The sequence below is a fragment of the Rhinatrema bivittatum genome, chromosome 7, assembly GCF_901001135.1.
Source record: "Rhinatrema bivittatum chromosome 7, aRhiBiv1.1, whole genome shotgun sequence".
NCBI classification, from domain to species: domain Eukaryota; kingdom Metazoa; phylum Chordata; class Amphibia; order Gymnophiona; family Rhinatrematidae; genus Rhinatrema; species Rhinatrema bivittatum.
This window is the reverse complement of record NC_042621.1, coordinates 140504664-140532101: the sequence shown is the minus strand read 5'-3', so window position 1 is coordinate 140532101 and position 27438 is coordinate 140504664. Positions and strand designations below refer to the sequence as shown.

The 27438-nt window shown below is 44.9% G+C and overlaps 1 protein-coding gene across 2 annotated transcripts in view; it reads left to right on the top strand.

The window, feature by feature from the left end:
• The window catches only part of CCDC113 (coiled-coil domain containing 113), a 158023-nt gene that overhangs the window by 12295 nt on the left and 118290 nt on the right, over positions 1–27438 (top strand). For both annotated transcript variants that reach the window (XM_029609252.1, XM_029609251.1), the window contains exon 3: positions 23762–23926. In XM_029609252.1, the coding sequence (XP_029465112.1) occupies positions 23762–23926 (165 nt within the window). The remainder of the gene's footprint in view (positions 1–23761; positions 23927–27438) is intronic.

Genomic DNA, 27438 nt, shown 5'->3' with positions numbered 1-27438 from the left:
CAATGTGTCGTTGTATACTTAGACGACATCTTGATATTTTCCCAGGACCTGAATACCCATCTGGAAGATGTCAAAAGAGTGCCGCAGAGACTTCGCGAGAATCGTCTATACGCCAAGTTGTCTAAATGCGAATTCCACAAGGAATCTGTGCCCTTCTTAGGGTACATTGTTTCGAACAAAGGTTTCCAGATGGACCCTCAGAAGCTTGAGAGTATTAAAAAAAAAATGGACACAACCCACTGGTCTAAAAGCTCTTAGGCGATTTCTGGGATTTACCAACTACTACAGAACCTTCATAAAGAATTACTCTTCACTGACTGTTTCATTAACAGCGATGACGAAGAAAGGTGCCAACGTCACCAGTTGGACTACGGAAGCTGTGACAGCATTTCAGAAGCTAAAAGACACCTTCTCAAGTAAGCCATGCCTCCGCCATCCGGACCCTGCACAGCCCTTCATAGTGGAAGTCAATGCCTCGGATGTAGGCATTGGAGCCATACTAAGCCAGACCAGTGACTCTAAAATCTTGCACCCATGTTCTTTCTTCTCCCGACGTTTCTCGCCAGCGGAGAAGAACTACGGCATTGGGGATAAAGAACTACTGGCAATAAAGATGGCGTTTGAAGAGTGGCGCCCCTGGCTTGAAGGTGCACAACATCAGATCACTGTTTACACTGATCACAAAAATCTGGAGTACCTCCGTCACACCCAGCGCCTTAACCATAGACAGGCGAGGTGGTCCCTGTTCTTCAGCAGATTTGACTTTGTGTTGAAATATTGCCCTGGAGATAAGAACGTTAGAGCAGATGCACTATCTCGCTGTTTTCTCTCTGAAGACATACCTGATGAACCCCAGCATATCATTGACCCGAAGAGAGTTATTCTGTCAGCTACACATCCGGTGCCTCCGGGCAAGACTATTGTACCCTGCAATCTAAGAAAGAAACTGTTAGCATGGGCTCATGATTCGAAACTGGCTGGACATCCTAGTCAACGAAGAACTCTGACTAAGCTATAGAAGTGCTACTGGTGGCCCACAATGAAGGAAGTCACTTTTGAGTACATAGCTTCTTGTTCCAATTGTGCCAGACAGAAACCTCCACCCAGACGTCCTTGGGGCCTGCTTCATCCCTTACCAATACCAGATAAGCTTCTTCAAATTACAGGTATTAAAAAAATTAAAACCACTCCTACACTTCCGAGATTTCCGACTGGTCCTACAAGCTATCATCCTCCCTAAACTAGATTACTGCAACTCTCTCCTCCTGGGCCTGCCCGCCAACACCATCAAACCACTTCAGATGGCCCAGAATGCGACGGCTAGAATCCTCACCAACACCAAAAAGAGAGAACACATTACCCCTATCCTTCAGAACCTTCACTGGCTGCCTATAAAATTCAGGATACTCTTTAAAGCACTCATGATGATTCACAAGGCCCTTCACAACATCTCTCCCCTCAACCTATCTTTTCAACTACAACAGCACACCTCAAAGAGACTGATCAGAAGTGCATACCAAAACATGCTGCGCACCCACCCGACCACAACTTCACTCAGGAAACGAGCCTTGTCCACGGCAGGTCCCCTCCTTTGGAACAAGCTTCCGCCAGACCTCCGCCAAGAACCGTGCATAGCAACTTTCAAAAAGAAGCTAAAGACTTGGCTATTCACCCAAGCCTTCCCCAAAAGCTAAAACTGGAGGAAGAGACAGACGGTTCCCACATCACTTTCACCACTTTACATACCCTTTCAGATTGTGTACCCTGTATCACCTGTTCATACCCGGAGAGCTAAAACCTGATGAAAAGACAGTCCTTATCTATATCACTTTACATACCCGGAGAGCTAAAACTTGATTAAGAGTCAGACGTCATCTTTATCACTTTACATACTCTTTCTGATTGTGTACCCAGTATTACCTATGCATACCCTGAATGTACATAGTTTTTTGTTCCCTGCTTCAGTTTACCTTGTTCATGAATGTTCTCCCTTAAGTTATATGTCAACTTGTTATAATGTATTACGCCCTGAGGCGACAGTTCAGTTCCATGTAAACCGGTGCGATATGTATTATATACAGGAATATTGGGTTAGAAAAAATAAAAATAAATAAATAAATAAGCCCTGAACCCACATTGCTACAGACTTTGTGGTGGACTTACCACTTTCTGGAGGTAACAATACCATCTGGGTTACAGTGGATCGATTCTCGAAGATGGCTCACTTCGTGGCTCTCCCTGGCTTGCCTTCAGACATGGAGCTTGCTAAACTATTCATCAGCCACATCTTTCGCTTACATGGCATGCCTAAACACATAGTTTCTGACAGAGGAGTTCAATTTACAGTAAAGTTCTGGAAAGCTTTGTGTAAGAAGTTTGACATCACACTTGACTTCACCTTTGCGTACCATCCTCAGTCGAATGGCCAAACAGAGAGAATGAATAGAACCCTCAAGCAGTTCCTACGTGCCTATGTTGGTTCATGTCAGAATGACTGGGCTGAATTGTTGCCCTGGGCTGAATTCGCCATCAACTCACATCCAGCATCATCTACTGGATCTACACCTTTTGAAGTGGTCTATGGACGACAACCCTTACCACCTTTACCATTTCCACTTTCAGTGTCATCCCCGGCAGCTCAATCTACTGCCAAAGATATATCCAACAACTTTGGAGAAAGACTAAAGAGATGCTCCAAAAGCTGGACAAAGAGCTAAGAAGGGCTAAGACGCTCACCATAACTAGGCTCCTGAATTCCAGCCAGGTGACAAGGGCTGGCTGTCTACCAAACATCTGAGACTCAAGCTACCATCAGCTCGATTTGCTCCACGCTTTGTTGGACCCTTTCCTATCCTCCGACGATTGGGTACACTCACTTACAGTCTGAAACTTCCTCCAGCAATGAAGATTCATAATGCGTTCTATGTTTCGCTGCTGAAACCGCTTATTCTTAGTGTGTTTTTCACCAAGAAATCTGAACCTACTCCTGTTGATGCAAAAGAAAACATCGAGTACAAGGTTGATGCCATCCTTGATGTAAGAAACAGAGGCAGAGTTTGGGAATACCTCCTATCATGGGAGGGTTACGGACCTGAAGAAAACTCTTGGGAACCTTTGGCTAATATCATGGACAAAGAAATGCTTCGTCAATTCCACCGATCGCATCCTCAAAAACAAGACCAGGTAGGCGGTCTGGAGGGGGCCTTTTGAAGGGGGGTACTGTTGCGTCCGTCGGTCTCAGACGGCTTCGACCTCTGTGCCTCACCTTTCTTCCTGCTCTCTCCTCTAGCCTTGGGAAGATGGCTGCCGCTGCGTCTTCATTCCACTCTCTCCAGCATCCCCGGAACGGCAATGGCAAGGCTATCCGCCATGTTTCTCCTGAGGGCCTCCTAGGGTGCATGTGCGCATGCCACCCACGTCTTTATCCACGTCATGGCGGGAACCTCGGAGGCGTCCCCCTCGAGTGATGTCACGCCATCCAGGTATTTAGCCTGCCCTTCGTTTGCTAACAATTTGAGTTAGCAAGGATTGGAATACCTCCGGTCTAAGCTACTCTGCTGCTTCCGTGCTGCTGCTGGAAGCTCTCTCTGCCCTTTGGGGTCATTCATCTAACCTGGGTACCCACTCCTCAGGGGCCCTTTGCTTTCTTTCAGGTTCCTATCTGGGATACCAGGTACTCGCTCCTCGAGGGCCTGCTCTCCCTGCTTTGGTGCCTGCAATCCAACTACTTCTGCCTATCGGGATCTCCATCTATACAGCTACCAACTTAGTGAGTAATCTAACCTCTGTCAGTCTGTCTCACCTACAGCTCAGCACTGGGAACCTGCATCTGGAACTCCGTATACTACCGTGTGCTGCTAACATCTACCTTTGTGGGACGGGTCTCCTCTGCTGAGGGCCCCTGGACTGCTACTACTAGATCACCTCACTACTGCCACCTCTGGTGATATCATTCAGCTGTATAATAACGACAAATCTTCTGTGTTTGCGTGTCTCGAGTCTAGCCTAGTACTGCGGTTCCTCACGGGGCGGTCATCACCGCAGTACCCAAGAATCTACTCCAACACCTCAAAACCATAACAAATGGCTGCACACCATATTTATTTCCTGTGAGCTTGATAAAACCTAATTTGCATATGGTGCTCCCTCATTTACATTGGGTAATGATAATTCTGTGCATTGCATTGGCCACTATATGGGTAATTAGTAACATTGCAGGAACACTATATGGGTAATTAGTAACATTGCAGGAACATTAATTGGCAAATAAATGCAGATTTTGTTTCTCCTAGCTAGTAGAACTTTTAACTCTACTGAGCATGTGCTCAGTGTAGCCAGAACTGAATTTTTGGTGGGGGGCCCATGGTTAACATGGGTGGATAGTGAGCATATAGGTTTGAGCCTACCAGTTGTACTCTTATCGATTAAATAATTAAATTATGTAACCCTCCTCAGACTTGAAGGGTGCAGGATATAAGCAATTTAAAATAAATAAATAAAATAATGCTTTAGAATGCGCCTGACAATGGATTTCTGAGTAGTTTGCAACAGCTATCATGCATCATGAGTGTTGCTTTAAAAAGTTTAATTCGATCATTTCAAGCACGTACCGACACTAAAAAATCCTCTCTCCAAAAATACAAAGTATATCATAACTGCAATAAAACAGCAATAATCATAATAACCATTAGAACTTAAGATTTGCAATGAGTGCAAGATAGAACTAGGACAGTTCATATTACAACCCACCATAAAAAAAAAAATATATATATTCAAATTCTGGTTTCACTTCAGTAATAGTAAAACAAGCTCCCTCTACTGCAAAATACTTTGTACACAAATCCCTATAAAAAATAATTTAAAAAACCACCAGGGTAGATCCTTGTCATACCATATCATAACAGCAGTAACTTTCAGGATTCAAACAGCAGCATCCTTATTTATAAAAAGGCAGCAAGGCAAATATTATACCAGGCCCTAGAACACTAATACACCACCTACTGGGCAGACAAGCCAGACTGCTATTAATCCCTATAGAGGAAGTACATGTTAGATGAAATACTGCACCTGTTTCACATATGCGCAACACAGACCCTTACCTAATACAGAATAAGGGACTACGTAGTAGAAACAGAAACACACAGACACGATTGAAATGGAACACCTGAGAAACCAGATGCTGTGAACAGTGAAATACTGAAGAAAAAGTAATATACAAATATGTAAGAAATGCACATTCTCAATCATGGCATATTCCAGTCATTGAAAGTCAAAATAATTTTTTGTTTACCTTTGTTGTCTGATCTTGTTTTTCTAATTGGTTGGTAGCAGTTTCTCTTTTTCCTATTTTTTCCTAATTCCTTTCTCAAGGTCTCTTTTATTCTTTTCCTGTTGATAGCAGGGCTGAATTAGCCATACTGTCTGGGAAGCGTCGTGACCCCAAGTAGGCGGAGTTTCCTCAGGTAATCACAGAGCTTTGACTCTGTGCAGCTGCGCGGTAGTGTTTCCACACATTTCCCTTACCTCTTCAGTTTCTTTTTTTCCACGAGCTGATCGCTCGCAGTGTTTTTCCTCTAGCTACTTTTTTCCTGAAAGGAATTTTTTTCGGCGATTTTTTTTTTTTTTTTTTTTTTTTTTCCCCCGCGTTTTTTTAAATCAATTTTTGCATCCCAGATGGCTCTGAAGCCATCTGGGTTTAAATACTGCCAATGTGGCAAAATTATGTCCATTACCGATGGACATAATTATTGCTACATTTGCTTGGGCCCAGATCATGACCAAGCATCGTGTAGGGACTGCGGCCGAATGTCTCCGTGGGCCCAGCGTCAGTGGGCAGCCAAGATGGAACACCTAAGGACGGGCTCATATGCCCCACCGTCATCAGCACACTCTTCGCCAGGCCCGGCGAAGAAGGGTAAGGCCCACACAAAACGAGCTTCCTCCTTGGGCCCCTCTGAATTAAGTCCTAAGCTCCTTCTTTCAGGATCTAGAGCAGTCAAAAGAGATACCAACAATGGGTTCCCCTCAAGATTCCCCACCTCCATCTCCGGGCATTGAACCACTGAACCCAAATACTGAACATACACCGGTCCGACCAGTAAGCCTGATTTCTCAGATATCCACCCATTCCTCAAACTCTTCGACAGGAATGTCATCTGACTTGCCGGAGGGCCTACAGAAGCCATATTCTCCCCCGGAGGACCTGATCTATGCAAAGTTTATTGAAAAAGTAGGTAACCTCCTTCAAGTGGAATTGGGAAAGATTCCTGATCCCAGGGCGGAAATGATGGGGATCCTAAAAATCTTCGAAGCTCCTCCTGAGCCAATTGCTTTACCACCGCATTCTGTCTTAGATAATGTTCTGTTAAAAATCTGGAAAACACCTTTTACAACAACGGCAACCTCCAGGAAAATAGATATCAAATATAAAATGTGCAGCTTAACCATTTATGAAACTTCTCAGCTTCCTCATCAGTCCATTGTGGTTGAGTCGGCTTTATCAAAGGCAAAGTGTTAGCGCTCACCCCGCCAGGAGGGCGGAGTTAGCAATCTGATAGCACTCACCCCGCCAAAAGGGCGAAGTGAGTGGTCTGATATCGATCAGCTCCTCCCGAGGGGAGGAGTTGGCAATCTGATAGGCTTGGCTCCTGTAGGAGGAGAGATTAGCAATCTGTTAGTGCTCTGCTCCCCCAGAAGGGAGGAGTTGGCAAAGTATTATACTTTGTTCCTGTAGAAAGAGGAGCCAGCAACCTGTATGATCCTCATGGGGAGTAGGCTATCTGATATGATCTGATGTAGGTTGGCTCCCACAGAGTGGCAAATGATGATACCGCTCTATTAGTGTAAGGAATAACACTTAGTAGAAATAGTGAATCCCTGGGCCGATGGCAGATGACAGCGCCCTCAAGTGGAGATCCTGAGAAGGACCACCGGCTAGGCTGGAGTATTGAGACAAACATAGATAGTTCTTTATTAGACTGGAAGTAGAACCACCAGAGGTGGCAGTAATGAGCTGATGTGCCTGGCAGGGCTGAAGTCCCTCAGATACTGGAATCACGATCTCTGAGTTGCTGAGCTGTAAGGAGAGACTATAGGTAGTGAGTAGACAGGCTATGCTGGACATACAACCAGTGGTAGATGATACACTCACACTTGTAGATATCTGTAATGTCTTTTTATGCAACAGAGAGTTTTCATTATTCAGGAACAGGAGCCGCAGGCGAATACTGGTTCCTGTAGGCAGTCTGAAATAGAACTCACAATAACTGTGTATGGGATGGCTTCTGGAATAGAAGAGAGGCTAGGAGAGATTTAGGAACATAGGCCCTCATTGAGTGAGTGCCGGTTCCAATCTGTAATAGTAATCCATAAGATATAGGTATGTGATATCTTCTGAGAAAGAATAGAGTCTGAGAAAGGTATTAGGAACATAGGCCCTAGTGGAGCGAGTACCGGTTCCTGTCTGCAATGGTAACTCACGATCTCCTTACCTGCAATAACGTCTTAGACTGAAGGGAGTCTTAGAGATTAGGAACATGGGCCCTCGTGGAGCGAGTTCTGGTTCCTGTCTGTAATAAGACTCACTGTGTTCACGTCTGCGATCGCCTCCAGGCAATAGGAGTCTTCTGAGTATTTGGGAACATAGGCCCTCGAGGGGCGAGTACCGGATCCCGTCCAACAATCTGAAATCAAGAAGAGAGAGAGCAGGGCCCCCAAGGAGCGGGTACCCCTAGGTGAATCTGTAGAGGCAGAGCAGCGGAGAAAGGATTCCCTGAGAGTTGTGAGGAAGGGGTTCCTACCCTTGTCCTTACTAACTCGAATTGAATTAGCAATCATAGACCTTTTATGTTTGAAGCAGATGACATCACCATGGGGGAACGCCCCCGAGGTTTGCGCCCTTGCTGGTTTCAAAGTCTGGAGCGTGTGCGCACGCGCGCCCTTACATCATCAGGAACATGGCGGATCAGTAGCATCATGCCAGCCCGGGATTCCAGGAAGAAAATGGCGAAGAGAAACCACGGTCACATCTGTCCGTCAGAGCCGAAGGGAGTCGCCACAAGGTAGTGAGGGTGGAGCGAGGGTGAGAATGGGCACGAACGCAACACAAAGCATACTAAATTACATTCAAACGCCCCGCCAGGCCGTGAAAATAAATGCCTGGATGACTTTGGAAAGAAAGTATTCCATTCCTCCATGTTGACGACTAGAATACAGCACCATCCTTTCTATACTACGCAGTACCTTTTTGAATCTCTTCAAAAGCTGCGTCCAATTTGTTTATCGGATGACAACACTCTTCCACAACCTTTTCTGGATATAGAAGAGGATCTCCAACATTTACTCAGATCTATTTATAAATCTTTCGAGTCATCGGCAAGAGCCTCCGCTTCTGCCATAGCGGCCAGATGCCTCGCTTGGCTTAAGGCGAGCGCAATTCGGCCTGATGTGCATGAAAAATTAGCTGACATTCCATGCGGGGGTGACAATCTCTTTGGGAACAAATTTGGGGACACAGTCTCTCATTTGAAAGAGCAGAGTGCGGCTGTACTCTCCCTTACAACACCCGCAGATACTCATAAAACCCAGCAGAGGTTTTATCCTTCTTTCCGTCGACAGTATTATTCACGACCATACAATAGGCCATATTCTCAATATAGGCCTCAGCCATATGCTCCGCCCAGGAACCCAGCCCAAACTGCATCAAGGGGACGTTCTAGGCAACAAAGACAACAAAAACAAACGCTGGCACCTCAACAGAAACAACCACTGTCTTTTTGAGGATGATACAGCCACCACCACCACTACCAAAATTCATAGGAGGATGCCTTCAATTTTTCCTAAACACTTGGGAATCCATTACATCAGACCAGTGGGTGATCAACATCATCAAGAATGGTTACCCTCTAAATTTCAAATCCATTCCCTTCCTTCCTCATATTTCTCCTTTACGGACAATACGCTCCCACTCAGCATCCCTCAACGCTGAGTTGACCAACCTACAACTTAAAAAATCCATACAAATAATCCCTCTTCACCAACAGCATCAGGGATTCTATTCCCAATACTTCCTTATTCCAAAGAAATCAGGAGGTCTCCGACCCATTCTGGATTTACGACTTCCCAACAAACACATCCAGAAAGAGAAATTCAAGATGACTTCTCTCAAGAATATCCTGCTACTGATACAGCCCAACGATTGGCTATGTTCCATCGACCTGAAGGATGCATACTCCCATATACCAATTCACCCATCCTCTTGGCATTACCTCTGTTTTCAAGTTCAGAATACGCACTACCAATACAGGGTTCTTCCCTTTGGTCTGTCCTCAGCCCCAAGGGTATTCACAAAATGCTTAGCAGTGGTGGTGGCTTACCTCAGGAAACTTTCGATTCAAATATTCCCTTATCTGGACGACTGGTTAATAGTAGCGTCAGATCCATCTACGCTGAGAGCACATACGTTACGCGCGATCAACTGTCTTCAAACATTAGGATTCCTTGTCAACTACGAGAAGTCACACCTACACAACTGCTTCAAATCATAGGAGCTCTCATCAATACAGTAGAACAGAGGGCCTACCTTCCTACGGACAGAGTACAAACTCTACAACGTTGGCTTGCATCCACACGCCAAGTTCTTCAACTTCTGGGACATATGGCAGCAGCCATCTATGTGGTTCCCCACACCAGACTTCATATGAGGCGCTTACAATGGGGCCTAAATGTTATGATTCAGAAAATGGACCCCTGTTCCGAGGTAGTCAGTGCTACCAAAAAGGGAGTCAACCCTCTTCGGTCTCTACTGTTGGATGGCAAGGCCTGCTGATGTAGATGTTGGATGAAGACTTCACCCTGGAAGCTCGTGATCCCCCCAGGAGGAGCCCATAGGGACACGGCCGCTGGGACTTAGGAGGCTCCCTGAAGTCTGATGATAGTCTGGATGCAGGCGTCTCCTGCAGGTCGTAGGTTCCAGACGGCTGGTGCCTCCAGCAGGTCATAATCAGTCCGGGAGTAGACGTCGAAGGATAGTCCAAAGCCGGTCCAAGGGTCGAAGTCCAGAGAGAGGTCAAGAGCCGGTCCAAGAGCAGAAGAGAGAGTGATCCGAAGCCAGTCCAGGAGCAACACAGAAGAAAGGTCCAAAGCCAGTCCAAGCCAACACCAGAAAATCATCACTGCTGGTCCGAAGGTCAGAAGCCAAAGAATCAGTCCGACAAGGTGGAGAAGCAGAAGCGGGACGAAGAGCAAATCCAGGAACACAGGAACCAAGCACAGAGCCTCAATACCAAGGTAAGGTCTGAGTGTTAGACCTTGCCTTAAATACAGGAACCAGAGGGCGGAGTCCCAGGAGGAGCCATGACAATTTCCTGTCATGGCTCCTTTAAATATCTTCAGCTGCACGCTTGGCTCTTGGCAGAGGGGGAGGAACCATGCGGCCGGGCTTGGCAGCGGCAGCAGCCATGAGGAAAGCAAAAAAGAAGGGCTGCCTGCCACAGCAGGAGCTTCTGATAAGCCCAATGCCTCGGGTAAGTTAATCATTGCCACAGCCGCCGGCCCGACCCGGGTCGCAACCCACCGCAGCTGGTGGCCATGACACCCGGCCCAGGTTCGGGCCACCGCGGCCGGCGGTTCTAACACTAAAGACCCATTGGTCTCAATTTCTACAACCCCTCAACTGCAGGGTTCGAATTACCAATACAATGAAGTAGGACATTTGCTGGTGGCTCTCTCCCAGTAACCTATCCTCGGGGGCCCCCTTCCTTTTACCCCCTCATCAGCTCACACTTACCACGGATGCCTCCAGGAAGGGTTGGGGAGCCCACCTAAGTGACCTGAAAACTCAAGGTCTATGGACTCCTCAAGAGACTACATACCAAATCAATCTCTTAGAGTTGCGTGCCATTTGGAGAGCACTTCAAACGTTCTCTGCTTAAATCCGAGGATCAAGGCTAATGGTATACACAGACAACCAAGTAGCCATGTTTTACATAAACAAGGAAGGAGGGTCCGGTTCCTGGACACTGTGTCAGGAAGCAACTCAAATACTTCATTGGACAATCAAAGCCCAAGTATCAATTCAGGCCACTTACCTTCCAGGTCTTGAAAATGTAACAGCAGATCGTCTAAGCCGGATTTTTCATCCGCACAAATGGACTTTAAATCCAGAGGTGGCAATGAACATTTTCCAACAGACCGCAATAGACCTCTTTGCCACGGAAGCCAACAGACAAGCTCAAACCTTCTGCTCCATTTATTCCAGCAGCCTATGGTTTGCCCCGGATGCCTTCCTCATTCCATGGACACCAGGCTTAATGTATGCCTACCCTCCCATTCCACTAATTTCTCGGACAAATCAGAAATACATTCAAAATGTGGCAGACATGATACTCATCGCCCCAGCATGGCCAAGACAACCATGGTATGCATACCTAATGCGACTTTCAGTATGCCCACCAAAATGCTGCAAAACCTTCCACATCTTTTGGCGCAAGAAGGGGGCTTTCTCCTCCATCCAGTGCATCGATCACTTCATCTCACGGTGTGGAGATTGAAAGGCAAATACTAAATCACCTAGGCCTACCTACACAGGTAGAAGACATCCTTATTGCATCCAGGAAACCTTCAACCAGATGCAACTATACTGGAAAATGGTGATATTTGAATTGGTATAGCCCTAGGAACATAAATCCTTTTTCAGCCACTGCAATTCAACTACTGCAGTATCTGCACACACTTTACGAGGCAGGTTTAGCCGCCACTTCAGTACGAGTTCATATCAGTGCTACAGCAGCTTTTCATGGCACTTATAAGAACATAAGAAAATGCCATACTGGGTCAGACCAAGGGTCCATCAAGCCCAGCATCCTGTTTCCAACAGTGGCCAATCCAGGCCATAAGAACCTGGCAAGTACCCAAAAACTAAGTCTATTCCATGTAACCATTGCTAATGGCAGTGGCTATTCTCTAAGTGAACTTAATAGCAGGTAATGGACTTCTCCTCCAAGAACTTATCCAATCCTTTTTTAAACACAGCTATACTAACTGCACGAACCACATTCTCTGGCAACAAATTCCAGAGTTTAATTGTGCGTTGAGTAAAAAAGAACTTTCTCCGATTAGTTTTAAATGTGCCCCATGCTAACTTCATGGAGTGTCCCCTAGTCTTTCTACTATCCGAAAGAGTAAATAACAGATTCACATCTACCCGTTCTAGACCTCTCATGATTTTAAACACCTCTATCATATCCCCCCTCAGTCGTCTCTTCTCCATGCTGAAAAGTCCTAACCTCTTTAGTCTTTCCTCATAGGGGAGTTGTTCCATTCCCCTTATCATTTTGGTAGCCCTTCTCTGTACCTTCTCCATCGCAATTATATCTTTTTTGAGATGCGGCGACCAGAATTGTACACAGTATTCAAGGTGCGGTCTCACCATGGAGCTATACAGAGGCATTATGACATTTTCCGTTTTATTCATCATTCCTTTTCTAATAATTCCCAACATTCTGTTTGCTTTTTTGACTGCCGCAGCACACTGAACCGACGATTTCAATGTGTTATCCACTATGACACCTAGATCTCTTTCTTGGGTTGTAGCACCTAATATGGAACCCAACATCGTGTAATTATAGCATGGGTTATTTTTCCCTATATGCATCACCTTGCACTTAACCACATTAAATTTCATCTGCCATTTGGATGCCCAATTTTCCAGTCTCACAAGGTCTTCCTGCAATTTATCACAATCTGCTTGTGATTTAACTACTCTGAACAATTTTGTGTCATCTGCAAATTTGATTATCTCACTCGTCGTATTTCTTTCCAGATCATTTATAAATATATTGAACAGTAAGGGTCCCAATACAGATCCCTGAGGCACTCCACTGTCCACTCCCTTCCACTGAGAAAATTGCCCATTTAATCCTACTCTCTGTTTCCTGTCTTTTAGCCAGTTTGCAATCCACGAAAGGACATCGCCACCTATCCCATGACTTTTTACTTTTCCTAGAAGCCTCTCATGAGGAACTTTGTCAAACGCCTTCTGAAAATCCAAGTATACTATATCTACCGGTTCACCTTTATCCACATGTTTATTAACTCCTTCAAAAAAGTGAAGCAGATTTGTGAGGCAAGACTTGCCCTGGGTAAAGCCATGCTGACTTTGTTCCATTAAACCATGTCTTTCTATATGTTCTGTGATTTTGATGTTTAGAACACTTTCCACTATTTTTCCTGGCACTGAAGTCAGGCTAACCGGTCTGTAGTTTCCCGGATCGCCCCTGGAGCCCTTTTTAAATATTGGGGTTACATTTGCTATCCTCCAGTCTTCAGGTACAATGGATGATTTTAATGATAAGTTACAAATTTTTACTAATAGGTCTGAAATTTCATTTTTTAGTTCCTTCAGAACTCTGGGGTGTATACCATCCGGTCCAGGTGATTTACTACTCTTCAGTTTGTCAATCAGGCCTACCACATCTTCTAGGTTCACCGTGATTTGATTCAGTCCATCTGAATCATTACCCATGAAAACCTTCTCCATTACGGGTACCTCCCCAACATCCTCTTCAGTAAACACCGAAGCAAAGAAATCATTTAATCTTTCCGCGATGGCCTTATCTTCTCTAAGTGCCCCTTTAACCCCTCGATCATCTAACGGTCCAACTGACTCCCTCACAGGCTTTCTGCTTCGGATATATTTAAAATAGCTTCTTTCACCTCCCCTTTTAACCATGCCGGTAATCGTTTTGCCTTCTTTCCACCTTTCTTAATGTGTGGAATACATCTGGACTCTGCTTCTAGAATGGTATTTTTTAACAATGACCATGCCTCTTGGACATTTTTTACTTTTGTAGCTGCTCCTTTCAGTTTTTTTCTAACAATTTTTCTCATTTTATCAAAGTTTCCCTTTTGAAAGTTTAGCACGAGAGCCTTGGATTTGCACACTGTTCCTTTTCCAGTCATTAAATCAAATTTGATCATATTATGATCACTATTGCCAAGCGGCCCCACCACCGTTACCTCTCTCACCAAGTCCTGTGCTCCACTGAGAATTAGATCTAAAATTGCTCCCTTTCTCGTCGGTTCCTGAACCAATTGTTCCATAAAGCTATCATTTATTCCATCCAGGAACGTTATCTCTCTAGCGTGACCCGATGATACATTTACCCAGTCTATATTGGGGTAATTGAAGTCTCCCATTATTACTGCACTACCAATTTGGTTAGCTTCCCTAATTTCTCTTAGCATTTCACTGTCCATCTCACCATCTTGACCAGGTGGACAGTAGTATACCCCTATCACTGTAGTCTTCCCTGATACACAAGGGATTTCTACCCATAAATATTCAATTTTGTATTTAGTCTCATGCAGGATGTTTATCCTGTTGGACTCTATGCCATCCCGGACATAAAGCGCCACACCTCCTCCCGACTGCTCCTCTCTGTCATTGCGATATAATTTGTACCCCGGTATAGCACTGTCCCATTGGTTATCCTCTTTCCACCATGTCTCTGAGATGCCAATTAAGTCTATGTCATCATTTACTGCTATACATTCTAATTCTCCCATCTTACTTCTTAGACTTCTGGCATTAGCATACAAACATTTCAAAGTTTGTTTTTTGTTTGTATTTTTATTCTGCTTTTTAATTGATAGGGATAAGTTAGAATTTTTTAGCTCAGGTGAGTTTTTAGTTACAGGCACTTGGACTACTTTTCTAATTATTGGAACCTCACTGTCGGGATGCCCTAATTCTAATGCATCATTAGTATCCTTTAAAGATACATCTCTCCGAACCATGCGCTGCTGAGCGACTGTCGGCTTTCCCCTTTGTTCTAGTTTAAAAGCTGCTCTATCTCCTTTTTAAAGGTTAGCGCCAGCAGTCTTGTTCCACCCTGGTTAAGGTGGAGCCCATCCCTTCGGAAGAGACTCCCCCTTTCCCAAAAGGTTCCCCAGTTCCTAACAAAACTGAATCCCTCTTCCTTGCACCATCGTCTCATCCACGCATTGAGACTCCGGAGCTCTGCCTGCCTCTGGTGACCTGCGCGTGGAACAGGGAGCATTTCAGAGAATGCTACCCTGGAGGTTCTGGATTTAATCTTTCTACCTAAGAACCTAAATTTGGCTTCCAGAACCTCCCTCCCACATTTTCCTATGTCGTTGGTGCCCACGTGTACCACGACAGCCGGCTCCTCCCCAGCACTGTCTAAAATCCTATCTAGGTGACGCGTGAGGTCCGCCACCTTCGCACCAACTATCTCCCAATTTCTAATCATCCGTTAATTTCCAGATTCATGAAGGGCATGTTACGGCTTCGCCCACTGGTGACTAAACCACCAGTACCATGGGACCTGAACATGGTTTTGGAACAACTAATGCTTCCTCCCTTTGAACCATCGGACTCCAGCCACATAAAATATATGACATTTATTTATTTATTTATTTAATTTCTTTTCCTATACCGATGCTCAAGACTAGGTCTTATCGTACCGGTTTACAATGTAACTGAGGGGAAACCAATTAACATCAAGGTAGAAAGTAAAGTTACATTAAACAGGGAGCATAAAACCTGGGCAATGGAAGACAGTACAGAGTTTAAACTAAGAAACAATTAGAGAGAGATAAATATATAAATCAACAAAAACTGTAAGATACAAAAACATAGGTTTATCCTAGGCAGTTATTAGCCTGGTATGTCCAGGGGGAGAAGGAAAGGGTGAGGTTGGGTGGGGGGAAGGGATTGGGGAGGGGTGGGGGAGTGAGAGTCAGTGATGGTTGAGGAGATCCTTCAGCGGTAGGCTTCTGCGAAAAGCCAGGTTTTCAATTTCTTTCTGAAAGTTGAATGGCATTGTTCTTGGCGTAAGTCTTGTGGAAGTGAATTCCAATGTAGTGGACCTGCTGTTGAAAGAGCTCGCTTGTGAATAGTGTTGTGGACCGATGATTTGTTGGGGGGGGCCTTGAGCGAACCTTTGTAGGCAGTTCTGATCGGTCTTGCGGAAGTATGTAATTCAAGTGGGAAGGTGAGTTGGAGAGTGGATTGCTGGTAGACTGATTTGTGGATGATGGTGAGAGCCTTGAAAAGTATTCTATATTGGATGGGCAGCCAGTGTAGAATTTTTAGTATTGGTGTGATATGGTCGTTGCGACGAGTGTTTGTAAGGATCCTAGCCGCTGCGTTTTGCAGCATCTGAAGAGGTTTGGTGGACGAAGCGGGCAGACCAAGTAATAGAGCATTACAATAGTCGATCTTTGAAAACAGTATGGCTTGAAGCACCGAACGGAAATCCTTGAAGTGCAAGAGCGGTCTAAGTTGCTTCAGGACCTGTAGCTTGAAGAAGCATTCTTTGGTTGTGGCGTTAATGAATTTTTTGAAATTCATTCTGGAGTCAAGGGTGGCCCCAAGATCTCTGACCTGGTTTGCTAATGGGATGCTAGCATTATTTGCGAGGGGGTTGTTGTCACAAGGGGAGATAACCAGTAGTTCCGTTTTGGACGTATTTAGGACCAAATTGAGACTCGAGAGCAGAAGGTTGATGGCGTGTAAGCAGTTGTTCCAGAAATTTAGAGTAGAGATGGGGTCTGAGATGGGGATTATGATTTGTACATCGTCCGCGTATATAAAGTGGGTGAGATTGAGACTATTGAGTAGCTGGCATAAAGGGAGTAGATATATATTGAACAGGGTAGGGGAAAGAGACGAACCCTGAGGTACACCTTGGTTTGATGGAATGGAGTGAGATTCTTTGTCATTTATTTTGACTTTGTAGTGTCTGTTGTTCAGAAAGGATGTGAACCAGAGCAGTGCAGAGCCGGATATGCCTATTTCCATTAAGCGGTTAATGAGGATATTGTGGTTTACCGTGTCGAATGCGGCAGAGATGTCGAGAAGGGCTAGCAGGTAAGATTGTCCCTTGTCAAGGCCCATCAGGATGTTGTCCGTTAGAGAAAGAAGGAGGGATTCTGTGTTTAGGCGTTTCCTGAATCCGAATTGAGAGGGGTAGAGAATATTGTGGGAGTCAAGGTAGTCTGTGAGTCGGATGTTGACAAGCTTTTCCATTAGCTTGGCTATAAAAGGTAGGTTTGCAATGGGGCGGAAGTTTGCAGGGTCGGCTGGGTCCAGGTTGGGTTTTTTAAGTAAGGGTTTAAGTGAAGCAATTTTTAAGGAGTCCGGGACTGATCCTTGATTGAGGGAGCAATTTATGATGTCTGCCAGCGGTTTAGCAATGGTGTTAGGGATGGTGAGAAGTAGTTTGGTCGGTATTTGGTCCAGAGGATGAGTGGAAGGTTTCATTTTCTTGATTATTGATTCAATTTCCAGGGAGGATGTCTGTTCAAGAATTTCTAGTGACGGTCTGTGGATATTTGGTGGAGGGTTATTAGTTGCGAGGCTTAATGGTTGCGAAGGGTTTGGAGCCATGTTAGTTGAAGCCAGGGGGGCAAGAAGGTTTTTGATTTTGTTATCAAAAAAGATAGCCAACTCTGTAGATTTGTTCTGGGCTTCTTCTTCTGGGATGGTGAGGGGCATAGGTGTGGTAAGGGCAGCTACATATGAGAACAGAGTTTTAGGGTCATATAAGAAGCCGTGTATTTTTTTGGCGTAGAAATCTCGTTTGGTGCGGGTAATGGATGTCCTATAGTAGCTCATTGCAGTTTTGTACGAAGCAAGTGAGGAAGGGGAGGAATCTTTCCGCCAGCGTTGTTCTTTGTGTTGTAGATCCTGTTTGAGTTTCCTTAGTTCGGTTGAGAACCAGGGTTTCTTGTTCGTGCGGGCTGGGTTGATAACTTTTGTTGTTACAGGGCAAATTCTGTTAGCTACTGAGTGTGTAATAGTTTGCCAGGAGTTCATAGCGGTATCCGCATCTGAGAAGTCCAGTTTAATTAGTTCTTCGGCCAGGCTGTTGTTGAGAGTGTCCATGGAACAGGGTTTCCTGAACTGGATCGAGGATTTAGTAACAATAGGGGTCAATTTTTGTTTTATATATAATTTTGTAGTTATCATCGAGTGATCTGACCAGGGGATGGGAGAGCAGGAAGGAGGGGTGATGGGCGAGATGGTTTCGTTAGTGAATATCAGGTCAAGCGTGTGGCCTGCCTTGTGTGTGGGGTTGTTTATAATTTGTTTGAATCCCATAGCCTGGAGAGAAAGGAGAAGAGCTTCGCAATTAGATGATAGGGTAGGGGAGTCAACATGGATGTTGAAATCTCCTAAGATAATAGCCGGTGAGTTAGTGTTGATGTGTTTGGCTATGGTTTCGATGAGTGGAGAAGGGTCGGATTCTAGGAGCCCCGGGGGGGCGTATATAAGGCAGACTTGAAGCTGGGAGGATTTGAATAGTCCGATTTCTAATTTGGTCGTCGATTTGAAGGCTTGTTGGGACAGTCTCAGTTCTTTTTTTGCTATTAACATTATTCCACCCCCTCTTTTTTTAGGTCTGGGGATAGAGAAGATGTCATATTGTTGTGTTGGCAACTGGTTAATAATGGCGGTGTCTGTGTTTTTTAGCCATGTTTCTGTAATGGCACAGATGTCCGGTTGGGTGTCCAGGAGGAGGTCGTTGAGCAAATGAGATTTTTTTGAGAGTGACTGGGAGTTGAAAAGGGTTAAGGTGATTAGAGATAATCCTAGGAATTGTGTTAGAGGGGAGATCATGGAAAACAGTCTTTCTGGTGGCCATCACATCCACGAGAAGAGTCAGTGAACCCCAGGCCTTAGTTCACTACTCTCCTTATCTAGAATTCTACCATGACAAGGTGACTCTTTGCCCTCACCCTACCTTTCTACCTAAGGTGGTATTGATTTTTCATCATAATCAAACCATAATTCTGCCCATTTTCATGCCAAAGCCTCTTGCGAATGACCGTTAAAAATTTCTACATTCCCTAGACTGTAAAAGAGCTCTGGCTTACTATAAACAAAGGACCCAATCCACTTCTAGACCTTCTCAGCTGTTTCTTTCCTTTAATCCAAATGATCCTGGACAGCCCGTCTCAAAAAGAACTATCGCCAGTTGGTTATCGCAATGCATTCTCTTTTTTGCTACAACAAACGTTCCATTAAGCTTAACAAAAAGCCTCAGGCGCACCAAATCCGTGCCACTGCAGCATCAGTTGCCCACTTGAACAAAGTGCCATTGATTGATATCTGCAAAGCGGCAACATGGTCGTCCATCCACACCTTTACATCCGACTATTGTCTACAACAACAAATGACCTCTGAAGCAGCAATAGGCACAGCATTCTTATCAACTCTTCAACATGTATGAGACTGTCTACTTCTCTAAGGGTTGCTGTCCAAACCTTCCAGTCCATATAGCCACAGGCACAACCTGGGAGCTTGGGACTCCCTGACAGCATGGCTAATTCAGCCCTGCTATCCACGGTGTTTCCATAGATAGCAGGATGAATTAGTCATGCGTTCCCTCCCTCCTCTCTAGACAGTCACACAAGGGACACATACTTTTTAACTTACCTCTCGCTTGGCTACAAAGAAACTGAAGAGGTGAGGGAAATGCGCGGGAACACTACCGTGCAGCTGCACAGAGTCAAAGCTCTGTGATTAGCTGAGGAAACTCCACCTACTTGGGTTTGTGATGCTTCCCAGACAGCATGGCTAATTCATCCTGCTATCTACGGAAACTTGCTTTTCTGTTTCTTCTCTCTTCCTGTCTTCTTTCCTTCCTCCCTCATACACAGGCTCTCTCTCCACATACTTTCTCTCACACAAGCTCCCACTCTTGCATGCTTTCTCTCACACTCACAGGCTCCCCCTCCCACACACATTTTCTTACCTAGGCTTCCACTCTCACATGCTCTCTCACCGAGGTTCCTCCCCCCACACACAATCTCTCTGACATGCAGACTCCCCCCTCCTACATGCTCGCTCTCTCATCCCTGTTTTATGCACACACACACACTCACTCTCTCTCTCTCTGGTTTGAAATGAACATACTGTCTGGATCAATCTGTGTAAATGTCATTTGTAATTCACACAAATTTGCTAACTTTTTAGGGGGTCAAATACTTTTGCAAGCCACTGAAGGTGTCTACTTGTCTTCAGATAAAGTGAAATCATTTACCTGCAACAGGTGTTCTCTAAAGGTAGCAGTTCATCAGTCACACAAACCCTTCCAGCTCCCTTTCTGGAGTTCTCCCCAGTCAAATCTGTTTTATCAGCAGTGCAGAAACTACTGTGCTTACATAGTAAGAACATAAGAAATTGCCATGCTGGGTCAGACCAAGGGTCCATCAAGCCCAGCATCCTGTTTCCAACAGAGGCCAAAACCAGGCCACAAGAACCTGGCAATTACCCAAACACTAAGAAGAACCCATGCTACTGATGCAGTTAATAGCAGTGGCTATTCCCTAAGTATAATTGATTAATAGCCATTAATGGACTTCTCCAAGAACTTATCCAAACCTTTTTTGAACCCAGCTACACTAACTGCACTAACCACCTCCTCTGGCAACAAATTCTAGAGCTTTATTGTGTGTTGAGTGAAAAAGAACTTTCTCCGATTAGTCTTAAATGTGTTACTTGCTAACTTCATGGAATGCCCCCTAGTCCTTCTATTATTCGAAAGTGAAAATAACCGAGTCACATCTACTCGTTCAAGCCCTCTCATGATCTTAAAGACCTCTATCATATCCCCCCTCAGCCGTCTCTTCTCCAAGCTGAACAGCCCTAACCTCTTCAGCCTTTCCTCATAGGGGAGCTGTTCCATCCCCTTTATCATTTTGGTTGCCCTTCTCTGTACTTTCTCCATCGCAACTTTATCTTTTTTGAGATGCGGCGACCAGAATTGTACACAGTATTCAAGGTGCGGTCTCACCATGGAGCAATACAGAGGCATTATGACATTTTCCGTTCTATTAACCATTCCCTTCCTAATAATTCCTAACATTCTATTTGCTTTTTTGACTGCTGTAGCACACTGAGCTGACGATTTTAAAGTATTATCCACTATGATGCCTAGATCTCTTTCCTGGGTGGTAGCTCCTAATATGGAACCTAACATCATGTAACTACAGCAAGGGTTATTTTTCCCTATATGCAACACCTTGCACTTGTAAAAGATTTTAGGCCTTTCCAGAAAGCTCTGGAATAGACATGTGTTTGGTGCTGAGCACAGTCACATGAACCACATATGACCGGTGAATTGCTGTTTCAAAGAGCACCTGTTACAAGTAAGCAACTCCTCTCCATATCTAAAAGGTAATGTTGATCATAGTGGTCTTCATTTTATGCTATGTTATAGTCTCTTGGATTTGAATTTCCCAAGGAAGTGATGTGTATTAGGAAATTTTCTAGTCTTCAGTTTATAAACGAGGAAGGAGAATGTTTAAATGCTCTCTTCCCACTTTTATAAATACTTTTTTTTTTTGTTTGTTTTTTTCCTATTCCTTGTTTTCTGAAACTCCATTTCCCTATATTCTGGGACTTGTAGTCTTTTTTTTTTTTTTTTTTAACACAAAAGCCCAAAATACTGTAGAAACGCAAAGGTGGCTCAGCCTCTCAAAATTGATCTGGGTGTGGTTAGACCATTATCTATAAAATCTTTTATGTTAGAAAATACTCATTCCATTCAATTTGGACAGCCAGAACCTCTTTGCTTTGTTCTATAATCTTTACACCCACTACACCGTATCTTAAAGCAGGGGTAGGCAACTCTGGTCCTCGAATGCTGTAAGTTAGTCAGGTTTGCAAGCTCTCCACATTGACTATTCATCAGATGCATTTTCATGCCCCACCTCTTTTTTTTTTTTTCTTTTTCTTTACGCAATTTTACAGAAACAAACAAGATAAATTCTCTTGATAAGAAATACAAAGAAAGAAACACCATTTTTCACAATAAGGAAATTATACATTAAGTAACTTATTCTTTCTCTGTTATCTAGCCCTCAAAAAAAAAAAGGGGGGGTCGATTTACACAACCTTAGGAAATCTATAATAAACAGTACCTAGAAAATCAAAACTGCTAACGTAGCTTACAAAAATTATATATTATTAGGAACTAGGTTCGTTGTCTCTGGATTCTGCGGGGCTAGGGGGAACTCTCCCTGCCAGGAATTGTGACAGCTGTAGGGGGTCATAAAATACATATGAATTACCATTGTGCTTAACTAAGCACTTGCAGGGAAACTTCAGGAAAAAGGCCCCTCCAAACTGCAGTACCTGCGGTCTCATGAGGAGAGAGGCCTTTCTCCTCTTTTGTGTCTCCTGTGCCATGTCCGGGAACACCCTGACATTATACCCTAAGAATAACACATTCCTATGCCTAAGACAATGTTTCAATAGCCACTCTCTATCTATCTCTAAAGATAAATTAACTATCAAAGTTGCCGGTATCGCAAGCTCAGTATCGGAAGCCTCTAAAAACGTAGAGATATCCAGTGATTGTTCATTAACAGGAACCAAAGCTGTTGCACCTTCATTTTGTTCCAAAGATCTTTTAAACTTAGGGAGATAGTATATTTTCCATATTGGTGGCATTTCAGATTCTGTAATATCTAGTACTTCCTGAAGATATCTTCTAAAAGTATCCCGAGGAGATATCAATGAAATCTACAGAAAGTTGATAAATCTCAGATTCTTATTTCTTATTACATTCTCCAAGTTTTCCAGTTTTTTACTCTTTCTTTGATAGTAGCGTTCTGAACGTCTTGAATAATTCTAGTTTGATCTCTGTTATTTGCAATGTTGTTCTAGATCAGCATTTGAATTAGCCACAGCTTTTACTTTTTCCTCCAATTCCTTTACTGAGGCATTCAAGGGTTTCATTTGAGCTAATATAGAGGTTTTCATTTCAACAATTGTCTCCCATATGGTCTCTGGTGTAAATATAGCTGGTCTTACCGCCACTGGCTCAGTTCTTATGGGTGTACCTCCTGCTGCCCCTCCAGAATACTCCAGCATTGAATCCTCCTCTCCTCCTCTCCCCCGATCTGGTCCGATAACCTTCCTGGGCCCTGTATTTCTCCTTCTCCTCCGTCCTGCCCTGCAGAGCTGCACCGCAAAACTACTTGGTCTAACGATGTGGCTCCCGGCTCGGGGGAGTTCCATCTTACAGCTGGATTCATGGGGGGAGTTCCTTCCGCAGGGCTTAATGGAGACAAAGAGCCAGGGAGTGAGGGTAGCTCTTCTTCCCCTCCCCTTCTCTCCTGCGGCTGAGCTCCTGCGATGGAATCCTTGCACACCACATGCGCGTCCATTGGACCGGTAACAGAAGGCATCGAAGGGGCTGCAGGGTAAGGCTCACCTCGCGGCTTTCTCTTCCATCCCATTTTGAAGAAAATATTTGCAAGAAATAATTATAACAGTTTGTCCTTCAGAACTCACTTGTGGCGTTCAGCTACGGAGTGGCCATCTTGTTCATGCCCCACCTCTACTGCCTGCAGATGCATCTCATGTACATTCATTATGGATATCCTGAACACCCAACCGGCTTGCAGCATTCAAGGGCCAGAGTTGCCTACCTTTGTGTTACAGGTTAGGAAACATGTCTCATAGGACATAGTATATTGCAAATTTTAGCTGACCAAAGATTGTCTTAAGTGTGACTGCTCTGAAAGCTGTCCTTTTGCTTTAAACAGTTTATGCTTAAGCTCTGATTTTCATGGGCTTTGAAACCAGTGAATATTCTTGTTCTTTATAAATTAAACTACCCATATCCTTGAAAAAGATGCCTTATTTACCTCTGCTACTTCTTGAACTCAGCATTTGGGACAGGTGTATTACATTGTTTTGCTTTCTTCCCCTTTTGGGCAGCAAACTCGAGCGAGGCGCAGGTCCCGGTCCCGCAGCACAACTGAGCGACTAAACAACTTGACAGCGGAACAGAAGTGCACCATCGCCCAGCAAGAACTGGAGGAAATGAAACAGGACATCGAGAAGCTGCACCAGAACTCTGAACGGACTCTGAGGCATTTAAAGGTGAATATTTTGAGCTCTGCAATTCATGGTACATAGGCAGCAACTAAGAATGTATACAAATGAATTCATCAAGAGTTCAAGAAGAGCTGAGACACATTTATACATGCCAAAGTGCTTTCTTTTACATTGTACTTGCCAACAGTATTTCTCAAAATTACAGTATTTTGACTGCTGGTTTTCATAAGTAAGTGACCATGTAATCATTGAGTTTTACCAAGATATTTGTTGTCTTGTCCATATCCATCCTGTAATTTTCTCAGCTATGTGAGGTAATTTTGCTTTCTGTTCATACCCCAGATCAGTTCAGACAAGTAGGTTTTGCATCCCTACCAGTAGATGGAGACAGAGAACAAAACTTTGAGGCACTGCTACCTAACCGAGAGTTCCACTTGCAGTCCCTCAGTATTTCTCTGTCTCCAGCAGATGGTAGAGGTGTAAAACCTGCAGACTGGAGTTTGGTAGAGTTAGAAAAGAAAGAAAGAAAAGATGAAGTAAAGAAAAAAGGATTTGGCTCCCTAAGGTGCTAAGTTCCTTCGTGGGCCATCTCTTAGGTCGAGCTGGGGGTTGGCTGTCCCTGGCTGTCTTGACCCAAAGTAAGCAAAGGAATTGAAAGTGAGGGGGCCTGGCTCCTTAAGTCCTTCTGGATCCCCCTCACCTGTTCCGGGCTGCAAGACTCAGAGAAGTGTCCCATTATTGTCTTGTTCTGTCTAAGATGTCTGCCTTTTTTTTTTGTAAAAAAAGATAGAGCAAATTGTAAGTGGGACAGTGATCTGCTAGCGCTTGTGTCATGTTGGCTCTCCTGGTACTGGTACAGGGGGTGAGGAGGTCTGGGAGAGCTCAGCGGGCCTTTATGCAGGCAGTGCGGCACACGTCAGGAAACCACATTAGCACATCCAGGGCCTGGGAGGGCTTGACTGGTATCATGAGCAATTGGTGCGGCATGTGTTAGGAAGCTGCATTCCTCTACCCGGGGTCCAGCCAGGCTCTCAGAGGTAGTGTGCTGTCAGCGCAGCACTCATGTGTGAGAGCAGCATGGCATTGACTGCGCAACGCACCAAATCTTACAGGACACGTGGAGAACAGTGTTAGAGCCTGATTTCAGGCAGCCTCTGTCCCTGTTATGCCTCCGGGGGTGAAGGCAGCTCCTTGGGGGCAGCAGGCAAGCGTTGCACCTGGCGGATACTGGCAAGGAGACTGACAGAGATAAGGAGGAGATGGCGGCGACAGCCATCTTGCCTCCACATGGTAGGCGGCAGATGGAGTCCAGGGAGGACAGGGACTCTCTGCTCCCACTCTCATGGTTGATGCAGAGCGCTCCTGAGGACCAGGAGAGCAAGGGAGAGCCAGCTGAGGAGACTGCAAAAGGCTTATTTAGCCAGGCTGGATACCAGTGATTCAAAAGAGTTTTTCACTGGATTTTGTCCTGCTCCTTCTTAAGGCTTATTTAGCCAGGCGGGGGACAGAGGTTTGTGGGTGGGAGCCTCACAGAATGCGAGAAGTCCATCTCTGCATGTTGGGAGGAGCCTCAAGAGGGTGCTAGTGACCCGGGGGAGGTCTCTGGTTGCCACCCGTTAGATGGTTCTGGAGGTGCATCAGTCCCTGTTGAATCAGAGGAGGTTGCAGTGGGGAAAGGTCCACTGCCTGTTCCAGAGTAGGAGTTGCGTCCCCTATTCCTCAGGTTCTTGATGAGCCGGTTTTTGCAGGGTGCAGAAAGCTCAGGAAAAGGATTCTACCCTAATGGCCAGTTCCAGGCAGGTTGCTTGGTTGGAGGCTGGGGTAGCCTATGTGGCACATGCGCTGTAGGATTAGATCTGCACATCCACCAGAAGCATGGTCTCAGCCCTTGCAGCTGACGCCTATAGTTGCGAGGGTGATCAGCGGATGTATGGTCTAAGAAGCAGCCCTGTAATCTCCCTTTTTAAGGGGCAGTGGTGGCTCGGGGAAGACCTGGACTAGCTTTGGGGGAGTCAAAGAGGAACGAGTTGCCACAGGATAAGAAGGGTGGCAAGAAAACATGCCCGTCTTATCTCCGTTTTTGGGATATGAGGAGGTTTTGCTCTGGCAAGAGGTTTTCAGCCTCTGGGCAGAAGCGAACCTCGGGAAGGCAGCAGTCTTTTCAGGGTGGCCACACCCTGAAAAGACTGGTTTTTTTCCGGTCAAGGGACTGGAGGAGGAAAGCCCTTGCAATGAATCCAAGCTGAGCCACTCTGCTGTTGAAGCTGTACGGTCATCATTAACCTGCTGATAGAGGGAGTGGATCACAGTCACATTGGACGAGTGGATCTTGGAAAGACAGTTGTGATTGAAGGGGGTGAGAGATGATTGTGCTTGAGAAGTTTCTTGCCCAATTAGAGAAGCCGTCATGGAGTCTCATTGCACGTCCCGAGGCATGCAAGAAGCATTTTGGGATGCGCTGCAGCAGTTGCAGAAGCTAGATGCAATTGTTTTTTTAGTCCTGCCAACTGAACGCAGACAGGGGAAGTACACGATTTATTTTCTAGTTCCCAAGAAGGGTACTTTTCCAGCTCTTTCTGGATCTCTAGAAGGTCTGTACAGTGCTACGAGTTCGGTGTTTTGCAGACAGTCTTAACAGTGGTTCATGGAGGAGTGTGTTCCTGCCGGCGTTGGATCTGGTGGAGGCCTATTCACATTTCCTTATGCACAGAGCATTAGAAGTTTCTAAGGTTCAAGGTATTAGGGCAGCATTTCCAGTTTCGAGCTCTCCCTTTTTGGTTACCATCAATGCCACAGACTTTCATGAAGGTGATGGTGGTGGTTGGCATGAGAAAAGAGGGGATTCTAGTTCACCCTTATCTGGACGACTGGCTCATCAGAGCGTAGTCAGAGGAGAAATGCAGTCGCAATTTAGCGGTTCATGGAGAGGTGGCAATCTGTAGTTTGTGGGATAAGCCTTATAAATAACAATCAATATCTCCGACAAACCCACGCAAGAAAAGAACAGATACAACAACCGGCGTCAACCATAGTCATACCAATTTGAACTTATAAGAAACAACACTAAGAGTCTACCTCTAAGATGAATATATCCCAATACCGTTACCATCCTCCTTTCCCTGTCTCTCCATCTCTTCCTTTCCCCCCTGACCTCTCCCCCTTCCCTCCACCCCTCCCACTGTTATTTTTGAGACGATCAACTATGTACAACTTATCGGTATTCTGTTTGAATCTTGTAAACCGTTATGATGGCTAAACCTAACGACGGTATATAAAACTGTACAAATAAATAAATAAAGTGTCATCTGGTGCCGGCCCAGTCATTGGAGTACCTGGGAGCATAGTTCGATATCTGTTTTGGCAGGGTGTTTTCTTTCTTCAGAGAGAACATAAGAACATGCCATACTGGGTTAGACAAAAGGTCCATCAAGTCCATGCTACTGATGCTAGTAATTACAGTGGCTATTTTCTAAGTCAATGGACTTCTCCTCCAAGAATTTATCCAATCCTTTTTTAAACCCAGCTAAACTAACTGCACTAACCACATCCCCTGGCAA